This window comes from Heteronotia binoei, chromosome 5 (assembly GCF_032191835.1).
Source record: "Heteronotia binoei isolate CCM8104 ecotype False Entrance Well chromosome 5, APGP_CSIRO_Hbin_v1, whole genome shotgun sequence".
NCBI classification, from domain to species: domain Eukaryota; kingdom Metazoa; phylum Chordata; class Lepidosauria; order Squamata; family Gekkonidae; genus Heteronotia; species Heteronotia binoei.
The window spans coordinates 36,713,349-36,734,313 of NC_083227.1; the positions used below are offsets into that span (position 1 = coordinate 36,713,349).

Here is a 20,965-nt window from a genome sequence, read left to right on the forward strand (position 1 = left end):
ATTCAGTCCCTGTTATTTCAGGTAGCGTATGTTGGGGGAATTACCTTTCTCAGAGACCCTGGAGAGCAACTGAACTAAATGGACCAATGGTCTGACTCAGTTTGTATATAAAAGGAGACAGAGAGATGGAGTGGAAAGAGGGTGTGAATTTGATCACCTCTGCTTCATTTGAGTTGTTCTTTAAGATGAAATTGAATGGTATTGATCTTCCTTGGCATGCAGATTTTTCAGATTAGAGCATCTTATTTTTCTTAACTAGAAAGAAAACACATTGTTAACGTAAACAAATGTTAAGACTGATTAATCATAATAATGTACTGTTGAAAAGTATTGGTTTTTTTCCTGAAATATGTGGGCTGAAACAAATTTAAAATCATGTGGTAAAATGGGATCAGTACTGGGGAAAGTATAACTGTATGTTTGGGACTGTGTGTGGAAAGTGTGTTGCTTCTGATGAAATATTAAAGATATTAAAGATAGATATTAAAGAGAGCTAGTTGGGACATCCAGATAGCGTATTGCTCTTCATTTGGTGGATCAGCTAGTGTGATTAGCCATGCAGATGAGGGCTGGGTCTCTTGGTGATCTTAGGCTCAGAGATGTTGACTGACCCAACCTGCCGCACAGGGCTGTTTTGACAATTAAAGGGGGGAAGGGCCGTGTATGCTGCCCTGAACTCCATGGAAAGATGGTAAATATTTTTAAAAGTGAATTATAGCCCAGCTTTATCAGAAATGTCACAAACAAAATAGTGACTTTACACTTTACAGTAGACGTGCTTTCTTGAAAAGAGATATCAAAAGGAAATGTTAAAGTGTAATAGAGTTATATCCCAGACTTCCCTTCTTCCTTTTGTCATGCTGCCTGTATTTCTAACTCCAGGTTGCAGTTTGGGGGCCTTGGTCAGTTGACTGATGGAGTGGTGGGTCTGGATGATTTTACCCAGACCAAGGAGTTGCGTGTCTGGCCGGGGTATGACTACGTGGGATGGAAGAACAGCTCTTTCCCCAGCGGCTTCATTGAGATGGAATTTGAATTTGACCGCCTCAGAGCCTTCACATACATGAAGGTACTGGGGGACAGTTTACCTCCTTCTTGAAATATCTGTAGGACATCAATGGGATGTCAAGAAGGATGAGCTCCCTATGGTGGAAGACACCAACCCTGATGAGATAAAATGGTGGCTGTAGAGAATATGGAGAAGTGATATAGAGATGTGGACAGAACAGCCTGGTTCTTGTGGCTATAACTGAAATTATCTGAATTAATAGTTGCACTGTAGGAAGAAGGATATCTCTGGGACTGATAGCTTAAGGAAGTGTACGTAAACATCCAGAATTTGGTGAATGTCAACCACATATGGGCTTTGACAATCTCAGATGAATTCTGTGAAAGCTGACTCATGCATTTCCCGGTTTTTGGACATATACCAGTCAAATCATACAATTCCGTTAGGTGATTGTCACCACTCACTACTGCATATTTTGAGATATCAGACACAAGAAAACATTCATGTGGGATTGCTGGCATTCACAGAAATATTGATAATCGCCAAACTCTAGCCATTTGCCATAACTTATATTACTTTATATTTTTGAAAAGGAAACAAAAATGAGAATTTTACAAGGTGCATTCTACAAAATCTGAATAAATGTATTTACTCATTTGCATCATTGTTTTCCATTATATTGCTTCTGAAGGGTGCAAGACTAGAGAAAGGCAGATGTCAAGGGGAAGAGTATAGAGATACCTTGAGATCTCAGTGTAAAGCACAGCTCCCATCCTTTATAGCAGGGGTGGGGAACCTTTTTTCTGCCAAGGGTCATATGGATATTTATAACATCATTCACGGGCCATAAAAAATTATCAACTTAAAAAACAGTGCTCCGCTGAGGGAGAATTATTCAGGCCAGCAAAATTAATGCAAATAATCGTTTTTCTATTTGAAGTCACGTGGGGAGAGCCTAATCTGGCACACACACACACGGCCCGCCACCCTAGGCAAATGCCTAGATCCAGGGCTTTTTTGTAGAAAAAGCCAAGCAGGAACTCAGTAGCATATTAGACCACATCCCCTAATATTAGCATATTAGATCACACACTCATTAGCATATTAGGCCACACCACCTGGGATAATCAAGTGCAAACTGAACTGTGACAGAAACTTTTCCAATTCTGCTGCACTTGGCCCTTTTCCAGCCAGGCCCCAGGGAGGCTGCCGCACAGTACATCTGGGCCCTGTGATCCCTGCCTGGCCCTGGGGAGGCTGCTGCACAGTGTGGCTGGGCCGCGTGATCCTTGCTGGCCAGCCAGGCCCCAGGGAGGCTGCCACATGGCTCGGTTCAGTCCAGCAATCCCCGAGGGTCACACCAAGTGACCTCAAGGGCCATATACGGCCCTCGAGATGGAGGTTCCCCACCCCTGCTTTATAGCTCAGGGAGCTGAACTGGAGAAAACAAATCTCTGCTTGAAAAACTTTAAAAGATCAGCATAGCCCTGACTAGCCCAATCTCATTCAATCTCAGAAGCTAAGTAGGGTTAGGACTTGGATGGGAGACCATCAAGGAAGTCTAGGAATGTAATGTCAAACCACCTCTGCTTGTTTCTGGCCTTGAAAACTCCATAAGGCAGGGGTGGCCAATGGTAGCTCTCCAGATGGTTTTTTTGCCTTCAACTCCTGTCAGCCCCAGCATGGCCAATGGCTGGGATGATGGGAGTTGTAGGCAAAAAACATCTGGAGAGCTACAGTTGGCCACCCCTGCCATAAGGGGTTGCTATGTGTCAGTTGTGATTTGATGGCACATCATCATCATTGTTATTACTACAATAATAATAAACACCACTGGGCTGAGTGGACCAGGGGTCTGAAACAAGGGTGACATTTTATTATAAGTGGAGATATATCATACATTTATTTATTTATTTCCGTTGATTTATACCCCGCCTCTCCTGTAAATGTCTCAAGGCGGCTTCCAACATAATACATTAAGATCATGCACAATACATACAATAAAACAATTAAAATCATAAAATATACCATAAATGGGCATCAAAACTCTACAGGCTGCAGGCGGCGGTAGTGGCCATGTGACATATCAACATAGATGGTTCTTATTTACAGCAACATCAGTAGGGTGCTAGATCACTCTTGCCAGTGGGGAATTTCTAGAGGTGGAAGGGGTCTTATAGACATATAGCCCTCCCCCCTACTCAGTGCAGGAAATCCAGAGCTGTGGGGTTCCCAATAGATGGCTGTCCAGCCTCTGCTTGAAGACCTCCAATGAGGAAGAGCCCACCCATCCACTTCCTTTCAGGTAACTGGTTCCATTGCCAGACTACTTATACCAATAGGAACCTTCTCCTAATTGCGGTGGAAAGTGCCATCAAATCACAGTCAAGTTATGGCAATCCCTCTTGAGGTTCTCAAGGCAAGAGACTAACAGAGATGGCTTGTCATTGCCTGCCTCTGCAAAGCAGCTATGGACTTTCTTGGTGGTCTCCCATCCAAATCCTAACCGGGGCCAACCTGCGGGATCTCTCCCAATTCCGCAGGGCATGTAAACTGAATTATTTCGACAGTCCTTTAACACCTAAATGGGAGAGGACTGCCACTCTACACTGCTGAGCAACATCACTTATGAAGAATTATGATTACCATAGAATCACTGTCAGAAGAAAGTTATGACCCCGCCTATACTGGAATTTTGAGTAGCCATGAAATGGCTACCAATGAAATGTATTTTAATTGTTAATTTTACTGTTTTTAAATGGTAACCTTAAATTGTGCCTTGGTTGATAGTTAGCCGCCCTGAGTCCACTTGCGGAGAGGGTGGGATAGAAAACTTAAGTAAGAAATAAATAAGTAAACAAAGAAACCATGTTTAGTTTCTGAGGTCTGACAAGATCGGGCTGGCCTGGGCCACCACCTAACGTTCACAACAGAACTAGCCTCACGCAACTGAAGCCTGTTAAATCTAGACTTGCTTTCCAGAGAAACAGAAATCATCTTCTTCCATAAGGCATATTGAGATATTTGAAGAGCATAGTTGTGCCTGCATTTACTCTGCTCTTCTCCAAGTTAAACATGCTCATATTCAAAGTAGACGTAGGTGAGGATTTCAGGGACATGAGCTTTCTTGAAGGCTCTCTCTCATTTGTGTGTTTCCCTTTTTTTGCATCTTTCTTGCCCCTTATCTCCACAGGTTCACTGCAACAACATGCACACGCACGGTGTCACTGTTTTCCGGCAAGTGGACTGTCTCTTCAAGCGCAGCCTGGCCACGGCCTGGGAGCCCACCCCTGTCTCCCACCCCCTGGCTGTGGATGTGAGGGACCCCAGTGCCCGCTCCCTCACGGTGCCCTTGGATGGGCGGCTTGGCTTGTTCGTCCAGTGCCACTTTCACTTTGCGGGCGAGTGGATGCTCTTCAGTGAAATAGCCTTTCTTTCAGGTGAGCTGTGGTCAATGTGAGCTTGGACTGGAGAATTGTGTGTGGAGGGAACTAGTCATTTTCTTACCCCCTCCCCAATTCTGCCTTGTGGCCATTACTTCTTTTGTTCTGTTCTCATCCACCTGTTTATTTTCTTCCAGAAATTGTGGATGACTCCTCTCTTTCAGCCACAAGTCGCAGGCCTCCGGTTGTGGCCCCACCTCGTTCCTCTGGCCACGACACTCCCAATTCCCCAGCCCTGGTTTCCATCCTGAACGAAAAAGCTGGTGTCAACTCAAACCTCACACTCCCAGGTGAGAAGCTGATGAGTCTGATAACGGGGCCTGACTTATTCTGAGGGAGGCTTCCTGTTTCAAAATGCCGGAACTGGATGACCAGACTATGACTTCTTTTCTCTGTTGCTTTCCCTTTAAGATCAGGAGAATTCAGGGGAACCGAAATCAAGCCTGCCAATTGCAAAGGATGATAACAGCAACACCTCCATTCTGATTGGATGCCTGGTGGCTATCATCCTGCTCTTACTGGTTGTCATATTCCTCATCCTCTGGAGGCAGTATTGGCAAAAGATCTTGGGGAAGGTGAGAATGCTGCCGTTAGTGCTATAGTTTAATGGTCAGTATTCAGGCAACCTTAGTGTTTGGCAGTGGGCAGTTTGAAATTTTGTACATACTTAAACAGATTAGGACAAATTTTTGAAAGCTGATAAATATTCCCCGCGCACCCCAATTAAAATTTCACTTGCAGGACATTTTACTTTTCATATGGACAGTTAATTTCAGGTCAGTAGCTGTGTTAGTCTGCAGTATCTGAAAATATTCTTAGTCTTTAAGGTGATGCTGGATGTAAATCTTGCTCTTATGCGCAGTTAGTTACCTATCTATAGGGAGCTCAGCTTTAATGTTTTTTAGTGGAATTGCTTACCTGGGATTGCCTCCTAATATGGTCAAGGCAAGGCCAGAGCAGGTACTCAGGCATATGTGCAGTGGCGGCCTCTTCTGAGGTTGGGTGATTCTGCCGTTTCTGCACATAAGGAATGACTGATCAGTCCAATCATGCTCAGTCGAAAGGTGGAGCTATATGACCTGCCTTTAGTAAAGGCTAATGGGAAGGAGATGAGGTCATACAGAGATACCACAGGCATCCTCCTCCTTAAGGAGCTTTTCGTTATTTGCTTAATTTATTATTCACACTAGGACCTCTCCCACCCAGCAGGGAAATAACTGAATTAAGATAAGTAGTTGAGCAGTATAGGCCCTGATTTGCCTGTATAGCAGATTACAATGCATATGCAGTGTGTGGAAGCTGGGAACAAAGAGGGTTTCTGAAGAAGTGAGGGGGTGTTTAAATTCAGGACTGTGGGCCTCAAACTTCCTGCCCTCAGAGATCCTTTTCCACACCCATTTTTCTGTCAAAATTTTAGTTACAAGGGTACCTCTAGGCTGTAGGCCTGCACAGAGTTCTAGCTAGGCCTCTCTGCTCTTGATGGCACTCTGCATGATCTGAATGCAGCTTTAGAATATGCCTGATTCCTCCTTGCTTCTGCACGTTGTGAAGAAGATGGTGGCATTTTGACTTTTGGGCAGTTTGTCCATGGTCACAGAGCTCTTCACCAAGAAGGGCTTGGCTCCATGTAGAACATCCATTTGGCATGCAGAAGGTCCCAGGTTCCATCCCCAATGTCTTCAGTTAAAAGGACAAGGTAGTAGGTGATGTGAAAGGCCTCTACTTGAGACTCTGGACAGCCACTGCCAGTCTGAGTGGACAGTACTGACCTTGATGGTCCAGTGGTCTGATTCAGTATAAGGCAGCCTCATGTCTGTGGCTGATGAACCCCAATTTGAAGATCACCAAAAGTAACTCAGCAGTTTTGACTTCCCAAGTGATTGGAGGCAAGGGGAAGGTGAGTCTGTCTACTGGACCAAATTAGAAGTCTCAGGCCCATTTCTCATGGGTGTGTGGGCTGCTAGCAAGCTGGCTAGAGAGCATTTATACATACAAGAGGTACTAGATTGGCTCGCAAGGATCTCCTGACTTCCCAGGTTAGGAGACTTGATGGTCTGTCATGTGAGTCTCCTGCAGTTCACCCTTCCAACCAATGCCTCTCAACAGCTTAGGGGTCAGTGAGCCCAACTCCTAATTTGGCCTTTACAGGAAAAAGAATTAAAAGTTTCTATGTTCCTTGGGCAAGAAATAGGGTTTGGTTAATTAAGACATGAAGTTCTGAACCAGGTAGTGTATCAACCTTTGCCACTCTAGTCATATAGTAGTCAACCTACTATTTCAATCTTTGCCACCCTAGTCACTGTTGTTTCCCTACACTGTAGGCTCAACGCCGAATCTCAGACGACGACCTCACCGTCCGGCTCTCCGCGCCCAGCGACACCATTGTCATTAACAACACGATGGGGTCTCACCGGCACTCCAACCGCTACGAGCGCATCCACTCAGGGGAGACGGAATACCAGGAGCCCAGTAGGGCTCGCATGAAACTGCCAGACCTGCCCCACAGTACTGAGAACTCTGGTGAGGGGCAGATCATAGGATGGCGGGAAGAGACAGCATAGAATCAGGAAGGGGAGGGAGAAAGCTGATTGGAAGGTGGGAAGGAATTGGTTGGCCCACGAGTGTAGTTTGTGCCGGGATGTTAAGGACAGCAAGTTTTAGTATTCATGGCTCCTCATATTAGACTTTTGGTCTTCAGCAAGCTAGCATTTTTATGAGTGGCTGGAGAGCAGTAAAGTCAACCAATCAGGGCTGTACAGGTGTGATGCTTGGATGCTATGAGGTTCCCAGCCAGGGGAATTCAACAAACAAAACATGGTGTTTTGAAGATCATCTTAAAGACTAAGAGTTGAGACCGTGACTCAGTGGTAGAGCCACTGTTTTTTATGCAGAAGGCCCCAAGTTTAATTCTCAGCATCTCCGGTTGAAAGGATCAGGTGATGTGAAGGATCTTCATCTTGTACAGCCACTGTGTTTCAGTGGAGACAAGACTGACTTTGGTAGAAGATACCTTCATGTGTAAGTAGATTGGCAGTGGCCCTGTTCTCTTCTAAAATGTACAAGAAATGTCAGTATATTGCCATATGAAATACTTAGGAAGAATAATTCCTCTTTTTCTTCACAAATGAAACCATGAGGAAAATGTTCCACCACATCTTAATCAAATTTGATTGTGGTCACTAGAGGCCCCAGAAATAGTTGCTCTAGAGGCTGAATGGTAGAGCTATATCTAGAGAATCCTAGAGCTACCCCAGCTCAAGGCTTCAGGTTTTCTCTCCAAGGTGGCAAAGGATTTGTTTGGCCACCTTGAGGTTTTGCTGTGTACAGATTTAAAGATGGTGGCACATAAGGAAATGATGCAGTTTTACAGAAAAGTTTGCTAATTTGTTTACAGCATTTATTCATTTATTTATTTTACAAATTTTATATCCTGCCTTTCTGCCCTCATAAGGGCCACCATTAAAAGGATTGAAACATTGGGCAGGAAGAAGTGAACACTGAGGGAATGCCACACAAATCAAATTCCTAAGGCATTGTGCTAAGTACATGAAGAGCAGTGCAAAGCATTGAAGTTTTTCAGGATCTCTGCCTCGGCCTTTGACCAAGAGTTTCCAGCCTTGTAATCATGAGGACTAAAATTTGCTGCTGCTGCTTCTTTTTCAATGGGAAAGTGAGATTCTTGGGATGCTGAATTCTTTGCCCAGTACAAAACCCATGCTTGTGGAATGTCAGGATGGATGCTGCCCGGTTTATGGGAAGTGTGATACGGATATTCCCACTTGATGCTGAAAGAATTAGGAAGTTTAGGAAGAATTTTGAGCGATTATTGAGGTGTGAAGTTTCTTGAAGAGCTTTGAATATTGAGTAAGATGTCCAAAAGGGAAGGAAGGGTTTTAGTGGGTCATCTGCCTTTTCATTAGCATACTGACCCACCTTACTAAAGACTCAGAGCCTTTGGGAATCTACAACATATTTGCCCTTCCCTCCATCTGTGGAGCTGAGGATGGCTTACATGGTTCATCCCTATCTTATCCTTACAGCAATATTGTGAGGTAATTAGTAATTGAATAATTATCATATGGCATTGTGCGTGGTATAGCCAGGAGATCTTAAGATTGCCGGGCAGCCAGAAGTTCTAACTCTTTATCATTCGGCACCACTAGGTGGCGGGCTAGACTTGTTTATTAGGCAAGAGACTATTCAGAGGTAGTTTGCCATTGCCTGCCTTTGTGTCATGACCCTGGTATTGCTTGGAGGTCGCCCTTCCAAATACTAGCCAGGACTGATCCTTGTCTGAGTATCAATTTTAGAGCTGAGGAAACTGTAAAATACAAAGGTCATATTTTTAAAAAATGCAATAGTGTTTTTGGGATAAAGGAAATAGAAGGAGGGAGCAGAGAATGCTTGGTGGAGGATTAGTTAGTTGCTGATGATGTCTGAAGGACTCTGGATATAGTTTCCAACAGATGCCATGGCCCAATCTCGGAAGCTAAGCAGGGTCAGTACTTGGATGGGAGACCACCAAGGAAGATTCTGCAGAGGCAGGCAACGGCAAAAAACAAAAAAAAACCCATCTCACTTGCCTGGAAAGCCCCTTGCTGGAGTTAGCAAGAGTTTTTCTTCTTGACATTGTTTTTTCTTCATGCAAAGAAGAGTTTATGTTGGGTGAGGGATAATGAACATTCAGCCTTCATGATTCTCCTCCCCCCCCCCCCCCCGCAATCCCCACTTAGGGAATTTAGGGTGTTCCCTGGTTTCCTTGTTTGAAAACATGGGGGATGAAGAAACATTTCATCAAATCATAGAGTTGGAAGGGACCTCCAGGGTAATCTAGTCCAACCCCCTGCACAATGCAGGAACTTGAAAAATACCTCCCCCCCACACACACATATAACATCCCAGTGACCCTTGCTCCATGCCCAGAAGATGACAAAAACCTCCAGGTTTCTCCCTTGCCAAACTTGCCTGGAGAAAAATTGTTGACTGACCCCAAAACGGCAATCAGCATTTCCCTGGGCATTTAAGAAAGGGTGTGTAAGATATGAACCCTTTGAGAGAAGGGCATGAGAGCCGGGGAAATGCCGGACTCCTGGGCTCTTTCCTTCTCTCCCCACTGCTGGTGACGACGCCTTTCCATCATACTCTCTGTCGTTTGGTGTCTGTGTCTTTTTGCTGCTGTGTTTTGGGATGAGAGGCCTGAAGGGGACAGGAATCCCCTAAAGCGCTGCCTCTTCTCTGTGTCACGCCTTACCCTTCCGTATGCGTCCCTCCATCTGTCTGTCCGTTCCTCATCCGTCCGTTTGTCTCCTCCACCCACCCGCCCTCCCCTTCTCCCGACAGCTCTGCTGCTCAGCAACCCGGCTTACCACCTCTTCCTGGCCACTTATGCCCAGCCAATGGGAAGGCCTGCTTTCCCGCCACCCAACCGGGTTAAACCCATCAACACCAATGGTAAGGAGGGTCACCGAGCTTATGTGGGAACCTGGGTGGCCACACTCCCAAACTAGGAACGTTCTGCCTACTGCGATTTCTCTTTTTCCCCCACCAGAGGGCGCTGTCCATCTCCATCTCTCTTCCTCCACCATGTCTGCCCCTTCCAGTTCATCTCCCTCTTGTCTATCCCCCGCATGGCTAACTCCCTCCTGCTCAGACAACGTTTAACCTTCAGCTTTTGCAGGTTCTGTGATGCAGCGGCTCCTGGGGGACGGATGGGAGTGTCGGGGGCAGGAAATTCAGTGGGGTTCCCTGGTCCAAAGCTTGAGATGCTGCTACCTCTGGGCTATAGCCATGGCTGCTGGGTTTCCTACCAAAGCAGCTCCCCCCCCCCAGGGGATGGAACCAGCACCTTGTTGCATTTAACCACTGAAGTGAGTTCCCTCTGCTTTCCTCTTTTCCTCTGCAGCATGTGGGGCTGACTACATGGAGCCAGAAGCCACAGGTTGCCCACCTGGCTTCCAGAACAACGTGCCACATTACGCAGAAGCTGACATCATCAACCTGCAGGGGGTGACTGGTGGGAACACGTATGCGGTGCCGGCCATCGCGGTGGACGCCCTCGCCGGCAAGGACATGGCCCTGGGCGAGTTCCCCCGGGAGCGGCTTCTCTTCAGGGAGAAGCTGGGAGAAGGGCAGTTTGGGGAGGTAGGTCCAATTACATGCCCAGGCTCAGTAGTCAGGTACGAGGTCTGGGTGTCAACCCCAGCAGCTGAAGGATGAGAGGAAACAAGGCAATTCCGGGCAAGGGGGAATCTTTAAGTCACCGCGTATCGTGTAGTCTGAATGCTGTGCTGTTGACTTGCCGACTTGTAGAGCTGAAAACATCTGGACCGAATCAAGAAATGAGGTCAACGGGGGGGGGGATTAACTCTTTTCTTGCCCCCAAATACCTGATTCTTAATAATTAATGTTATATTTAAAAAGTAAAAAAAAAATACCTTCATTCTTTCTCAGTATAAGAAAAAATACTAAATTTATTTATTTAGTTTTATGCCTGTAGATCTGTCTTTTATTACAAAGTTATCCCCAGGGTTGCTTACAGAAGAAAATTATCTCAATAAAATGAAATGGGCAGCTGGCTAGCTTCTTTTTGCTTCAAGTGTGAAAATGTTTCGGCCCAGCTCTGTTTGCGATGAAAGAGAGGAGGGAGATTTGTGATGAAAGCATCCAGGGGTGTTTGTAATGGAAGGAGCTTTCTGGATAGTCATTACGGGCTCCTTTGACTTTGCGGTCTGATTGGCTGGATTTGCCTTTCTCTCCAAGGTTCACTTGTGTGAAGTGGAGAACCCCCAGGATCTGCCAAGCTTGGAGTTCCCATTTAATGTGCGCAAAGGGCGCCCTCTGCTGGTAGCAGTGAAGATTCTACGCTCTGACGCCACTAAGAATGCTAGGTAAGTGCAGAATTGTAAGTGGGTACATAGCTATCTGTATGTTTTTACCCCACCCTTTTTCAAGAACACTTATAGGCCTAAAACATGCAATCAGAGTATTTATAGACTATTGTGAGAACAAACTTTTAGAAATAAATCAAGATAAATAAAAAATGATGGTATTTACCAGAACAACTAACAGAGCCTGCAGAGAATGGAAAATAGGACAGTATAATGATATAATGGAAAATAAGACAGTATAATATTTCAATCAAACTTACAATGGACCACCTTAAACATATACACCACCTTCAACAAAGAACTGATCTAGCCCTGTTAGTGTTAAGAAAGTTTTTCTGTACAAGGGGAGCCCAATATATTTCAGCTCTGCTGAAAGTATATTGAACTACGATTCTACCACGTATTCTCTACGGTTCACAAATCTGGACCAATAAACCAACTCGAAAAGATTCAACACACTTTCTTCCAGAAAATATTATGCATGCCACCATCTGTGGCATTCGAGTTGAATTTGGTCTATGCAGGGTATTGTTTGTAGGGATAGCCCACCAGGAACTCATTTGCCATTGTTTCCACATAGGGCTTTTTGGTAGAAAAAATCCAGCAGTAGCTCGTTTGCATATTAGGCCACACACCTTGACACCAAGCCAGCCAGAACTACATTCCTGTGCGTTCCTGCTCAAAAAAAGCCCTGGGTCTATTACAGATTTCAACTTTGATCTGGAGAAATGTCATTAATTATAAATGTAGATAGCAAATAACCTTCCAACTTTTTTAACCTTATAACCTAACCAAAGCATATTTGGCAGAACTGGGAAGATGAAGTAGATATTCAAGAAACTAGGGCTATGAACAACCATGAAATTAATGAGAAATAGGGCAATGCTTATCCAGAAACTTATTGACCAAGACTGGAAAACTCTCGTCCTTGACATAAATAGCACATGCTCACCAACTTACTCAGGGATAAAATTCTCAGTGAAATTTGAACCATTGATATATGTGTTGACCATCCCCAAACTCAGAAGAGCTTACATGATGGCCCGCTGTAATGCACTTCCAACTGCACAGATGGATAGTCGTATTTTAGGCATTCTACAAACCAACATCTTTGTAACTGTACACAAAAGGCTGTTGATTCTCTTATACATATCTTTTTCCATTGTCATAAATATGTAACAGAGAGGGAAATTTTTGACAAAATGGATGCTGAAATTTTCAACCTTTTCTGAATTCACAAAACTGAGACTTTTGTTAAACAGCTTCTACATTTTGTTTCACTATAATTTCTAATTGTAAATTTTGATCTTGATTTTACTTTATTGTAACTTTTAAAATCTATCTGTACTACTGTTGCTATATGGCCTGTGAGCTTTTCAACCAAATAAACGACTGAAACTGTAAACTGTATTATATTGGTTCCAAAATTCTGCCTCCCTTAGCAAAACTTTGGGGATTGTGTTTAGTTCTGAAACTATGTGTTGGGGGGCAGATTTCTTCCTTTGGGACCAATGAATCTTGTTCCTCATTTCCCCTCTGTATGTGTCCTCTCCTGTCCTCAAAGGAACGACTTCCTGAAGGAGGTGAAGATCATGTCTCGCTTGAAGGACCTCAACATTGTGAGGCTGCTGGGTGTGTGTGTGAGGGACGACCCCCTGTGCATGATCACAGAGTACATGGAGAATGGTGACCTCAACCAGTTCCTTGGTGGCCATGAGCTGGAAGACAAGATGGGCGGGAGCCCCAGTGGGAAGCCAACCATCAGGTATTGAACCCCTCACAGCTAGAAGCAAAATTTCACAGTTGGATGTCTGAGGTGGGGGAAATGTATTCTCAAGCAAATTCTTCAGGTTTGATATCTGTTGTCCAATTTATTGTTTTTTTCTCAAAACAATAACGGGTCCTGTGGCACACGAAAGACAAGCAAATGCTCTGCAGCATTTCTCACTGGAGCATAAATTATCATAGGCAAGAGTTTCTTCATCAGATGTTATCATCTACACACAGTTTGACAGTCTTGACACACAAAAAAGCTTATAATACCTTTTTAAGAACATAAGAGAAGCCATGTTGGATCAGACCAATGACCCATTCAATCCAACACTGTCACACAGTGGCCAAAAAACCAGGTGCCATCAAAAGGTCCACCAGTGGGGGCAGGAGACTAAAAGCCCTCCCACTGTTGTCCCCTCCCCAGTTTTGGAATTTATGTCAATATTCTCCCAACTATGCATACACCTCAAGATTTTGTTTTTTTTTAATTTTGTTTTTATTTTTTAGCATTTTAGCAGACCACCTTTCAATTCAGATTGGGTCTTCAAAAAGTGGGTTCACGCTCTGTAATCTGCCTTGAATACACACAAGAAAAGTGGCATATGCCTTTTTTAAAAAGAAAAGTTAAATTTGATGAGCAGATACTTCATATATTTATGAAGGCTTTACTTTCTTATAGAGACTCAATGAGTTTTTCAATAAATACTACAGATAAGGAATTTCTAATGTAAATTGAAATTCTTCATGTTGGGGTCTGGTGTAGTCTTTAATATACTCTGGGATTCCTAATTGACTTGGAGACATCTTTCCGATTTTAATATTTCCAAGCAGCCACCAAAACCATATATTTAATGCCTCATTTGAAACACAAGAATATAAGCATGTTTTGAATATTTTTTGCCTGGTTTCAAATGTCTGTGAACTTCTTGTTTCAGGCATTTTGTGATTTCTATCCTGTCTTTCTACTGAAATTGCACCAAGGTTTCTTACAAGTAAGATTACACAAGGATAACCAGTGCCATCCTAAATAACGTTACACTATTCTAATGAAGTTAGTGATCTTAGAAAGATGTAACTCTGTGTAGGATGGCAATGAAGATAATTCTTAATAAAAGAAAGCCAAAGAACTCACAAAACAAAGAGCAACAATAAACAGCAGCCAGTTTAAACACAGCAATTGAAAGGGTAGCACAATACTAATGCATTGGTAGCAGAAATACAAATCAGCAATAAAACCAAGGAGTAATAGTTAGAATCATTGGAAAAAACGAAGAGCCAGATCACAAGACAAAATTGGTGGGCCAGACAACAAAGGGAGAGGTCATGACAATGCTATACATTATGGGACTCCTGAGATAATTTCTGTCCATCACAATTCTCAGCTGACTATATGGAGGTTAAGTATTCCAAAGACAAGCCAGTTACCCCAAAATCTGATGGGAACATTCCTTGCATCTCTTCCAACAGAAGGGAAAGTCCCTGACATGTCTTGTTTTGTCTCTTTCCTTGTCACTCAGTTACCCAACTCTGGTCCACATAGGGGCCCAGATCGCCTCAGGAATGGCCTTCCTCGCTTCCCTCAACTTTGTGCACCGGGACCTGGCTACACGAAACTGCCTGGTGGGCGAAGGGTTTACCATCAAGATTGCTGACTTTGGCATGAGTCGGAACCTCTATGCTGGGGACTATTACCGCATCCAGGGGAGGGCAGTGCTGCCTATCCGTTGGATGGCTTGGGAGTGCATCCTCATGGTGAGTTCACAGAACACTGCCTTATGAGCAGGGCAGAACAGTTCCTCAAAATATGATAGGCTTCCCCTGTTCCTGTTTATCTCCTCAGTGCTGGTTACTGTTCCCTTCTTTCTGAAGGCACCTATATATAGGGCAGCTTTCTGGAATTTGTGAGGGAAACACTGTGGTGTGGTGGCTTTCCAAAGGGAGCTGAAGGGAAGTACAGTAGTTGAATTGGGGACTATTTGAACTTGAAGAATGACTGGTGTGGAAGACTTGCCGAGGGGAAGAAAAAAATGGTAGAGAGTCAATATCACTGAGTTATTCCACTGTGATTCAGCTGCCTTTCTGGCTTCTGAGGCTTCAACAGGCATGGGCTGCACTTCATCAAACATATTTTCACAGCCATAAAGTCTGAAACTTTCTTTTAAACGAAAACTGAGCTTTCCAGTAAACCCAGTTCTGAAGTTTTGTGCATTTCTGTTGTTTCAGCATAGATTGTATTCAAGGAGTTGGACAAGAGTAAAGATTTTGCTTTGTGGAAATCATCTTGGCAGCGTCTGGGATTTTTCCCAGGCCTTGAGACCACTCTTGGGTGTCAAGATAGAGAGGAAAGATGGTGACCAAGATGAATAAGGAGAAGTGATAAGGGTGTGTATGTGCCATCTACTGCCACTTTGTATTGTCACTCCTGCTCTGTTTCTCCTCAGGGTAAATTCACCACAGCCAGCGATGTCTGGGCATTCGGTGTCACACTGTGGGAGGTGCTTATGTTATGCCAGGAGCAGCCCTACAGCCAACTGACTGATGAAGCTGTCATTGAGAACGCCGGCGAGTTCTTCCGGCATCAGGGCAAGCAGGTATTAACCGTGGGTGAGGGCTGGTGGAATTCTGGCTGTTGGGATAGTTTCTCTTAGCTCTCACCACTAAAGCATACCAAGACGTTTAGACATTACGAGGTCTGTGTCACTGAGGTTATCCATGGTATTGGAGGAGGGGCATATAATGACTGCAGGTTCCAAAGAACCTGTGGGACAAGGCCTTTCCTACCACAAGGGGCTCAGTCTTGTGTTTTGGTCCCTGTCTGAAACTTATTTCTAACCAAGACAATATACCATGGTTGTCTGATGTAGCAAAAACCATACTTCTTATTTGACTCTTTGCTTGATTAGTAGTATTGTAGTGCAAAAATTCTATAACATCACTATTGCAATAGAGTACACATTATTGTTATTGTTCTTCATCAGTATTTTCTCTGTGTGTCTATCGATAGCACAGGGGTGGCCAATGGTAGCTCTCCTGATGTTTTTGCCTACAACTCCCATCAGCCCCAGCCAGCATGGCTGATGGCTGGGGCTGATGGGAGTTGTAGGCAAAAAGCATCAGGAGAGCTACCGTTGGACACCCCTACATAGCATATGTTCATTAGTAGCTATATTGAATTTGTTGTCCTATATATTCTGTGAATTTTTCCTCACTTGGGTCTATGTACCAACAACCCAAATGTTATTGTTGCAATTGCTGTAACTTGAAGTGTTTCTACCAATAAAAATGAAAAATGTTTTTTTTAAAAATAAAAAATGTCCAAAAAAAACACCGGGGACCGAGGGGTCCAGCCATCTTGAAGGCTATAACCAGGCCACAGATTCAGCCTGAACCTTTCTGAGGGTTCCCCCTCTTCCTCCCCACCTACCTTGTCCATTGAATAGTAGGTACAGCTGCATAACAATCCCTGGATTAGGAGAATCGGCAGCCAGCCAACCACACCCCCAGCAGCCCTCAGTAACCCCTGGAGAAGCTTACGCCACCCTTTCTCCACTTCTTATGTGATTTTGGGTGGTGGGTGGCTTGCTGGCCTTCGGACTGGGGGTGATGGCCCAGGAGAGCCCCAGGTGAGCGAGGCTCTCTAGCCAGCCCAAGCAGGCTTCGCTCACCCAGGGCTCTACTTTCTTGCATCATGTTGCTTTTGGCTGGGGGGGGGTGGCATATGCTGATGAGTTATGCTAATGAGCTCCGCTACCTATTTTTCTACAAAACGACCCCTGGCTATAACTCATTGGGGATGCATGATCTCTTTTTTAATTTAAAACGCTTCGTTTGATTTTTGTTTCTTTCAGTCTCAGGAAAAATTTGAATGTCAGTTTTGTATCTCTTTACACTGATAGGAACCCATTTTTAGGTATCTAGTTCTTGGACTGTTTGCTGTTTCCTGTTTTATTGTATTATTATGCCATTATTGGATTGATTGATTAATAGGAACCAGGGAGCTTTATCTAGTTGTCTGTCTGTCAGACAAGTTACCTGTCAGTCAGAAAGAAGGAAAAGCACCCTCAACTGCCAACTGCCTTTGGTTAGCTCTGCTAGGGAACTCACAGCAGTATTCACAAGTTCCTTCTCACATAATTATTCCCATTCACTCAGCCTCACAAGCATAATGAGCAGTTGCTTTCTTCTTATTATTATTCCTCAGGTCTATCTCTCCCGTCCTCCTGCCTGCCCTTTGGCTGTGTACGAGGTGATGCTGAGGTGCTGGGCCCAAGATGCCAAGGATCGCCCATCTTTCCAGCACCTGCACCGTTTCCTGGCAGAGGATGCCCTTAATATGGTGTGAACCACGCTGCTGGTGGGCAGAGGAAGCTACATTCAGGAGTTGGGTAGTGCCCCAGAGACCGTTGATGAGGCAGAGTGAGACTGAGGGGGGCAGCTTGCTCTGGAATCTTCTCTAGCAGGATGTCTGTGGTGATGTTTCTTCCTCCACAGCTCTGCTTGTGACCATCCCTCCATCCTCCTGCCCCAAGCCTACCATCATCTATCTATTCTGTCTCTCACCTTCTTCTGCCTTCCTGTCTCCAATCTCCTCTTGATCCTTTCATTGGATGATCCAGAACTGCCAAATGGAGACACCTGTCCAGGACACTCCTCTCCTTCTGCATTTTCAGCCCATTTACCCACCTGCTTTCTTTTTATTCTGCTGTCTAGTTCAGTTCTGCCCAATCCACCTTGTCCTCATAAAGTCAGCTACACCAATACTTGCCATTTGACCTTATACACACAGTCATTCAGGTCCCTCTAGATTCTTCCAGGGTATTCTGTATGTATTCTGTTATTTTCACTTGCTTCCTCACTAGTGAGTTGAGCCTTCCCAAGATATTTTATTGTCCCTCAGTCGTCCAACACAAAAGCAGACATAACCTGATTTATGATTGGTCCAGGCTCCAGCATGCTTATCCAATCTGTTCTTCTCTGTCAATTCAATGCTAGTAGCCATGTCTATGCTGCAAGGGTTAGTGGAGTGTGGTGGTCTAAAGCACACAAACTCTGTGGCTGAGATTTTGCCTTTGCGTGGCAGACTGTTCTCAATCACCACCTCCCCATCTGCAGTATGGGGTAATAATTAAGGCCTACCTTACAGAGCTGTTAGGATTGCCAAGATGATGTTCATGAATTCCTGCTATTGTTAATGCAGATGATCATGTTGGTGAGGAGCTGATGTGATTTTTATTTGATTTTTGTTATTAAGTCTTCAGGCTTTCTTCTCCCCAATGCTCTAAACTCTCAAACTGTGGGGCAGGCCATCTGGGGGAGCACAAAAAGGAGTGCCTCCATGGAGGCATACCTGGAAACACAGGGACAGAATTCCAGGGAGAAACAGGATCTTGAAACTAGTGGAATCTTCCTGGTCGTCACCATTCTACCAGAGAATCCTCACTGAACCCCGCTGGATTTGTGTATGTGGAGGGCAAGGGCGATGGATTGCCCTGTTGCCCCATCCTGATTTAGGAAAGGCTCCTGTTTTGATGCTTCCCTGCTTGTGTTTGTATTAGAGGCATTTAACTTCTCCGCAGAAATTGAGGATATGTTTAGAAGCTGGGGGCAGGTAGAGCTCAAAAACTTGAAGAAACCTTGTTCTAAAACAAATCTTGGTCCTTCCTTTTCTGCTGTGCTCTTGAGATAAGACTGAATAAGTCTGCTATGGCACAGTGATGTGGGGCTATGCCCTGTTCTTTTTTTTCTTCTCATATGGAGAATTAAGCCTTTTAAACTTTGAGATTTCTAGCTTTGTCCTGGTTCTTTTGATTTCTGCTCTTTCACCCAAGAATAATTTCATCCCACCGAGAAAGGGGGTGGGGTGGGGGTCATCTGGAACTTTTAATATTCTCAGCATTGAGGTTTTACTTTCCTATCTTTTAAGTTTTGACTACAACTGGACTAACACTGGCTAAACAAATAGGACTTTCTGGTCTGAGCACACTGGGATTTTTAAAAACTGAGCACTGGACACTTGGAGAGGCTGGAAGAAGTGGCTTCAAAGGTACTTCACAAACCCATTGTAGGCTGGGCAAACCCAGTACTAGCTGCTCTTGAAGAGGGGGTTGGGGGAGGGAGGGGAATCCTTTTGGTCTTAGCTACTTTGACAAGGAGGTCAGAGACCAGACTTGAAGCTGGATGTGACCACCGTTCAGCCTTCAAAAAAAGAAGAATGAACACTGGGTTTTCCAAAAGGACTGGTTTCCCATTCACTGGATGTTTCAGCAGCACCGACCTCTGCTGCCATGGATTCATACCAACTGGGGAGCTGGCCTGTTCTTTGTAAATGGAGGTGGTGAGATTGTAGATATTGTACTGTACAAAGCAAAGGGAGGGAGAAAGGGTGTAGTTTCCCAAAGCAAGCTGGAGTGTTGGGAAATTGTCCATCCCGGATCTGTCTCCCCTCTTCCAAAAAAACCCCAATTTTCCCACACGCATACCCATCACCAAATCAATGCTATCATCTGCAGAGTTGTGCTCACAGAAATGGAATCTGTGTACAGCCAAGCCTGCGCAGTGAATGTTGTTGGATCAGGTTGTTGAATCATAGACAACTCCTCAAATAGCCAATGTAGTAAGCTTTCATTGTGGCAATACACTATTTGTCTTGGGTGGGGGAGATAGATTGTTTCCAACTTCTGTTTGGTTTCTAATTACAAAAATTACAACATACTGTATTACTGTATCTTCCCAAATGAAATGTTTGCTTGAATGGATAGTTGTGGAAAGCAGAATATTATTTAAAAAAAAGGAGAAGGATGGGATTTTTTTTTAAAAAAAAATCTCATCCAGAATGGTATGAAATAATTCGGGGTTTTCTCACTTTTGTCAAGCCCTCCCCCCATTTGTTCTAAAAAGTGGTAATTGTATAAATTGAACATCTTTCAGAAGTTATGATGTACAACACAATCTTAGGCATGTTTACTCAGAAAGAAGTTCCATGGGGCTTACGCCCAAGGAAGTAATTCTGGGATTTAACTGCATTCCATTGCTTTCTGGTGGAACAACCTTTGGCTTGTGGACAGATTAATTTTGGGACTATTTTCAGTGGTGTGAAATGCCTCGTTTTATCTAGATGTATATTTCTATCTGGGGCGGGGAGGGGAATCAGCAGTACTCAAGAGTTCTGTCTCTCATTGCTTCTCTGTTTAATTGCACCTCATCCATACTACCCTGTCACATGCCTTTTTATGTATGTCTCCCCTGTCCCGGGATATTTGTAGTTCTTTGTTTGTTTGTATTTTGCATCAGGATGTGTACATATTTGAAAAGCAGAGAAAATAGACAGATTTTTTTACACTAATATATAGATGCTTTGGGGTTTTGTTTTGTTTTTAGTCCTTTCCATCTATGTGGTAAATAAAAGCGCTTTGCATTTTGTACAGTATTTTTTCCCAAGAGTTGGCCTCTCTGTTGTGGGGGGGCAGGGAACGTAGGTTTAAATTGTGAGAAATGGGGCAAGGGCAGAACCATACCACAGGTAGGAAATTGACCCCCCATTTACTACTACCTTCTGCAGCCTCTTCTTCAATGGATTATCACCTCCACTGCCACAAGAGCTGGGCAAGCTGTTTACTAAAGGGGGAAGGAAGAATGAGGAGGATGACTTAACATATGAGATCAGTGGACCAACACAATGTAGCACTGGTATCTTGTGTGTGTGTCATCAAGTTGCAGACCAATTTGATTTGAATCCAGTAGCATCTTAAAAGACTCGATTCAACTGCAAGCCAACATGGCTGCCTTCTGAGACTACCTTGATAGACAAGGGTCTGAGGCCATTTAACGGAGTTTCATGGGTTCAAACATGTTTT

General features: G+C 44.2%; 1 protein-coding gene across 2 annotated transcripts in view; it reads left to right on the forward strand.

The window, feature by feature from the left end:
• The window catches only part of DDR1 (discoidin domain receptor tyrosine kinase 1), a 35,398-nt gene extending 14,860 nt beyond the window's left edge, over positions 1-20,538 (forward strand). The window contains exons 6-17 of one of the 2 annotated variants that reach the window (XM_060239170.1): positions 883-1,069; positions 4,203-4,449; positions 4,590-4,742; positions 4,864-5,027; positions 6,774-6,972; positions 9,793-9,903; positions 10,355-10,593; positions 11,212-11,339; positions 12,904-13,104; positions 14,630-14,864; positions 15,554-15,703; positions 17,314-20,538. In XM_060239170.1, coding sequence (XP_060095153.1) covers positions 883-1,069; positions 4,203-4,449; positions 4,590-4,742; positions 4,864-5,027; positions 6,774-6,972; positions 9,793-9,903; positions 10,355-10,593; positions 11,212-11,339; positions 12,904-13,104; positions 14,630-14,864; positions 15,554-15,703; positions 17,314-17,454 — 2,155 coding nt within the window. In that variant the 3' untranslated portion in view covers positions 17,455-20,538. The remainder of the gene's footprint in view (positions 1-882; positions 1,070-4,202; positions 4,450-4,589; positions 4,743-4,863; positions 5,028-6,773; positions 6,973-9,792; positions 9,904-10,354; positions 10,594-11,211; positions 11,340-12,903; positions 13,105-14,629; positions 14,865-15,553; positions 15,704-17,313) is intronic. The other variant, XM_060239171.1, reaches the window with a different exon arrangement.
• Positions 20,539-20,965: the final 427 nt, after the last annotated feature.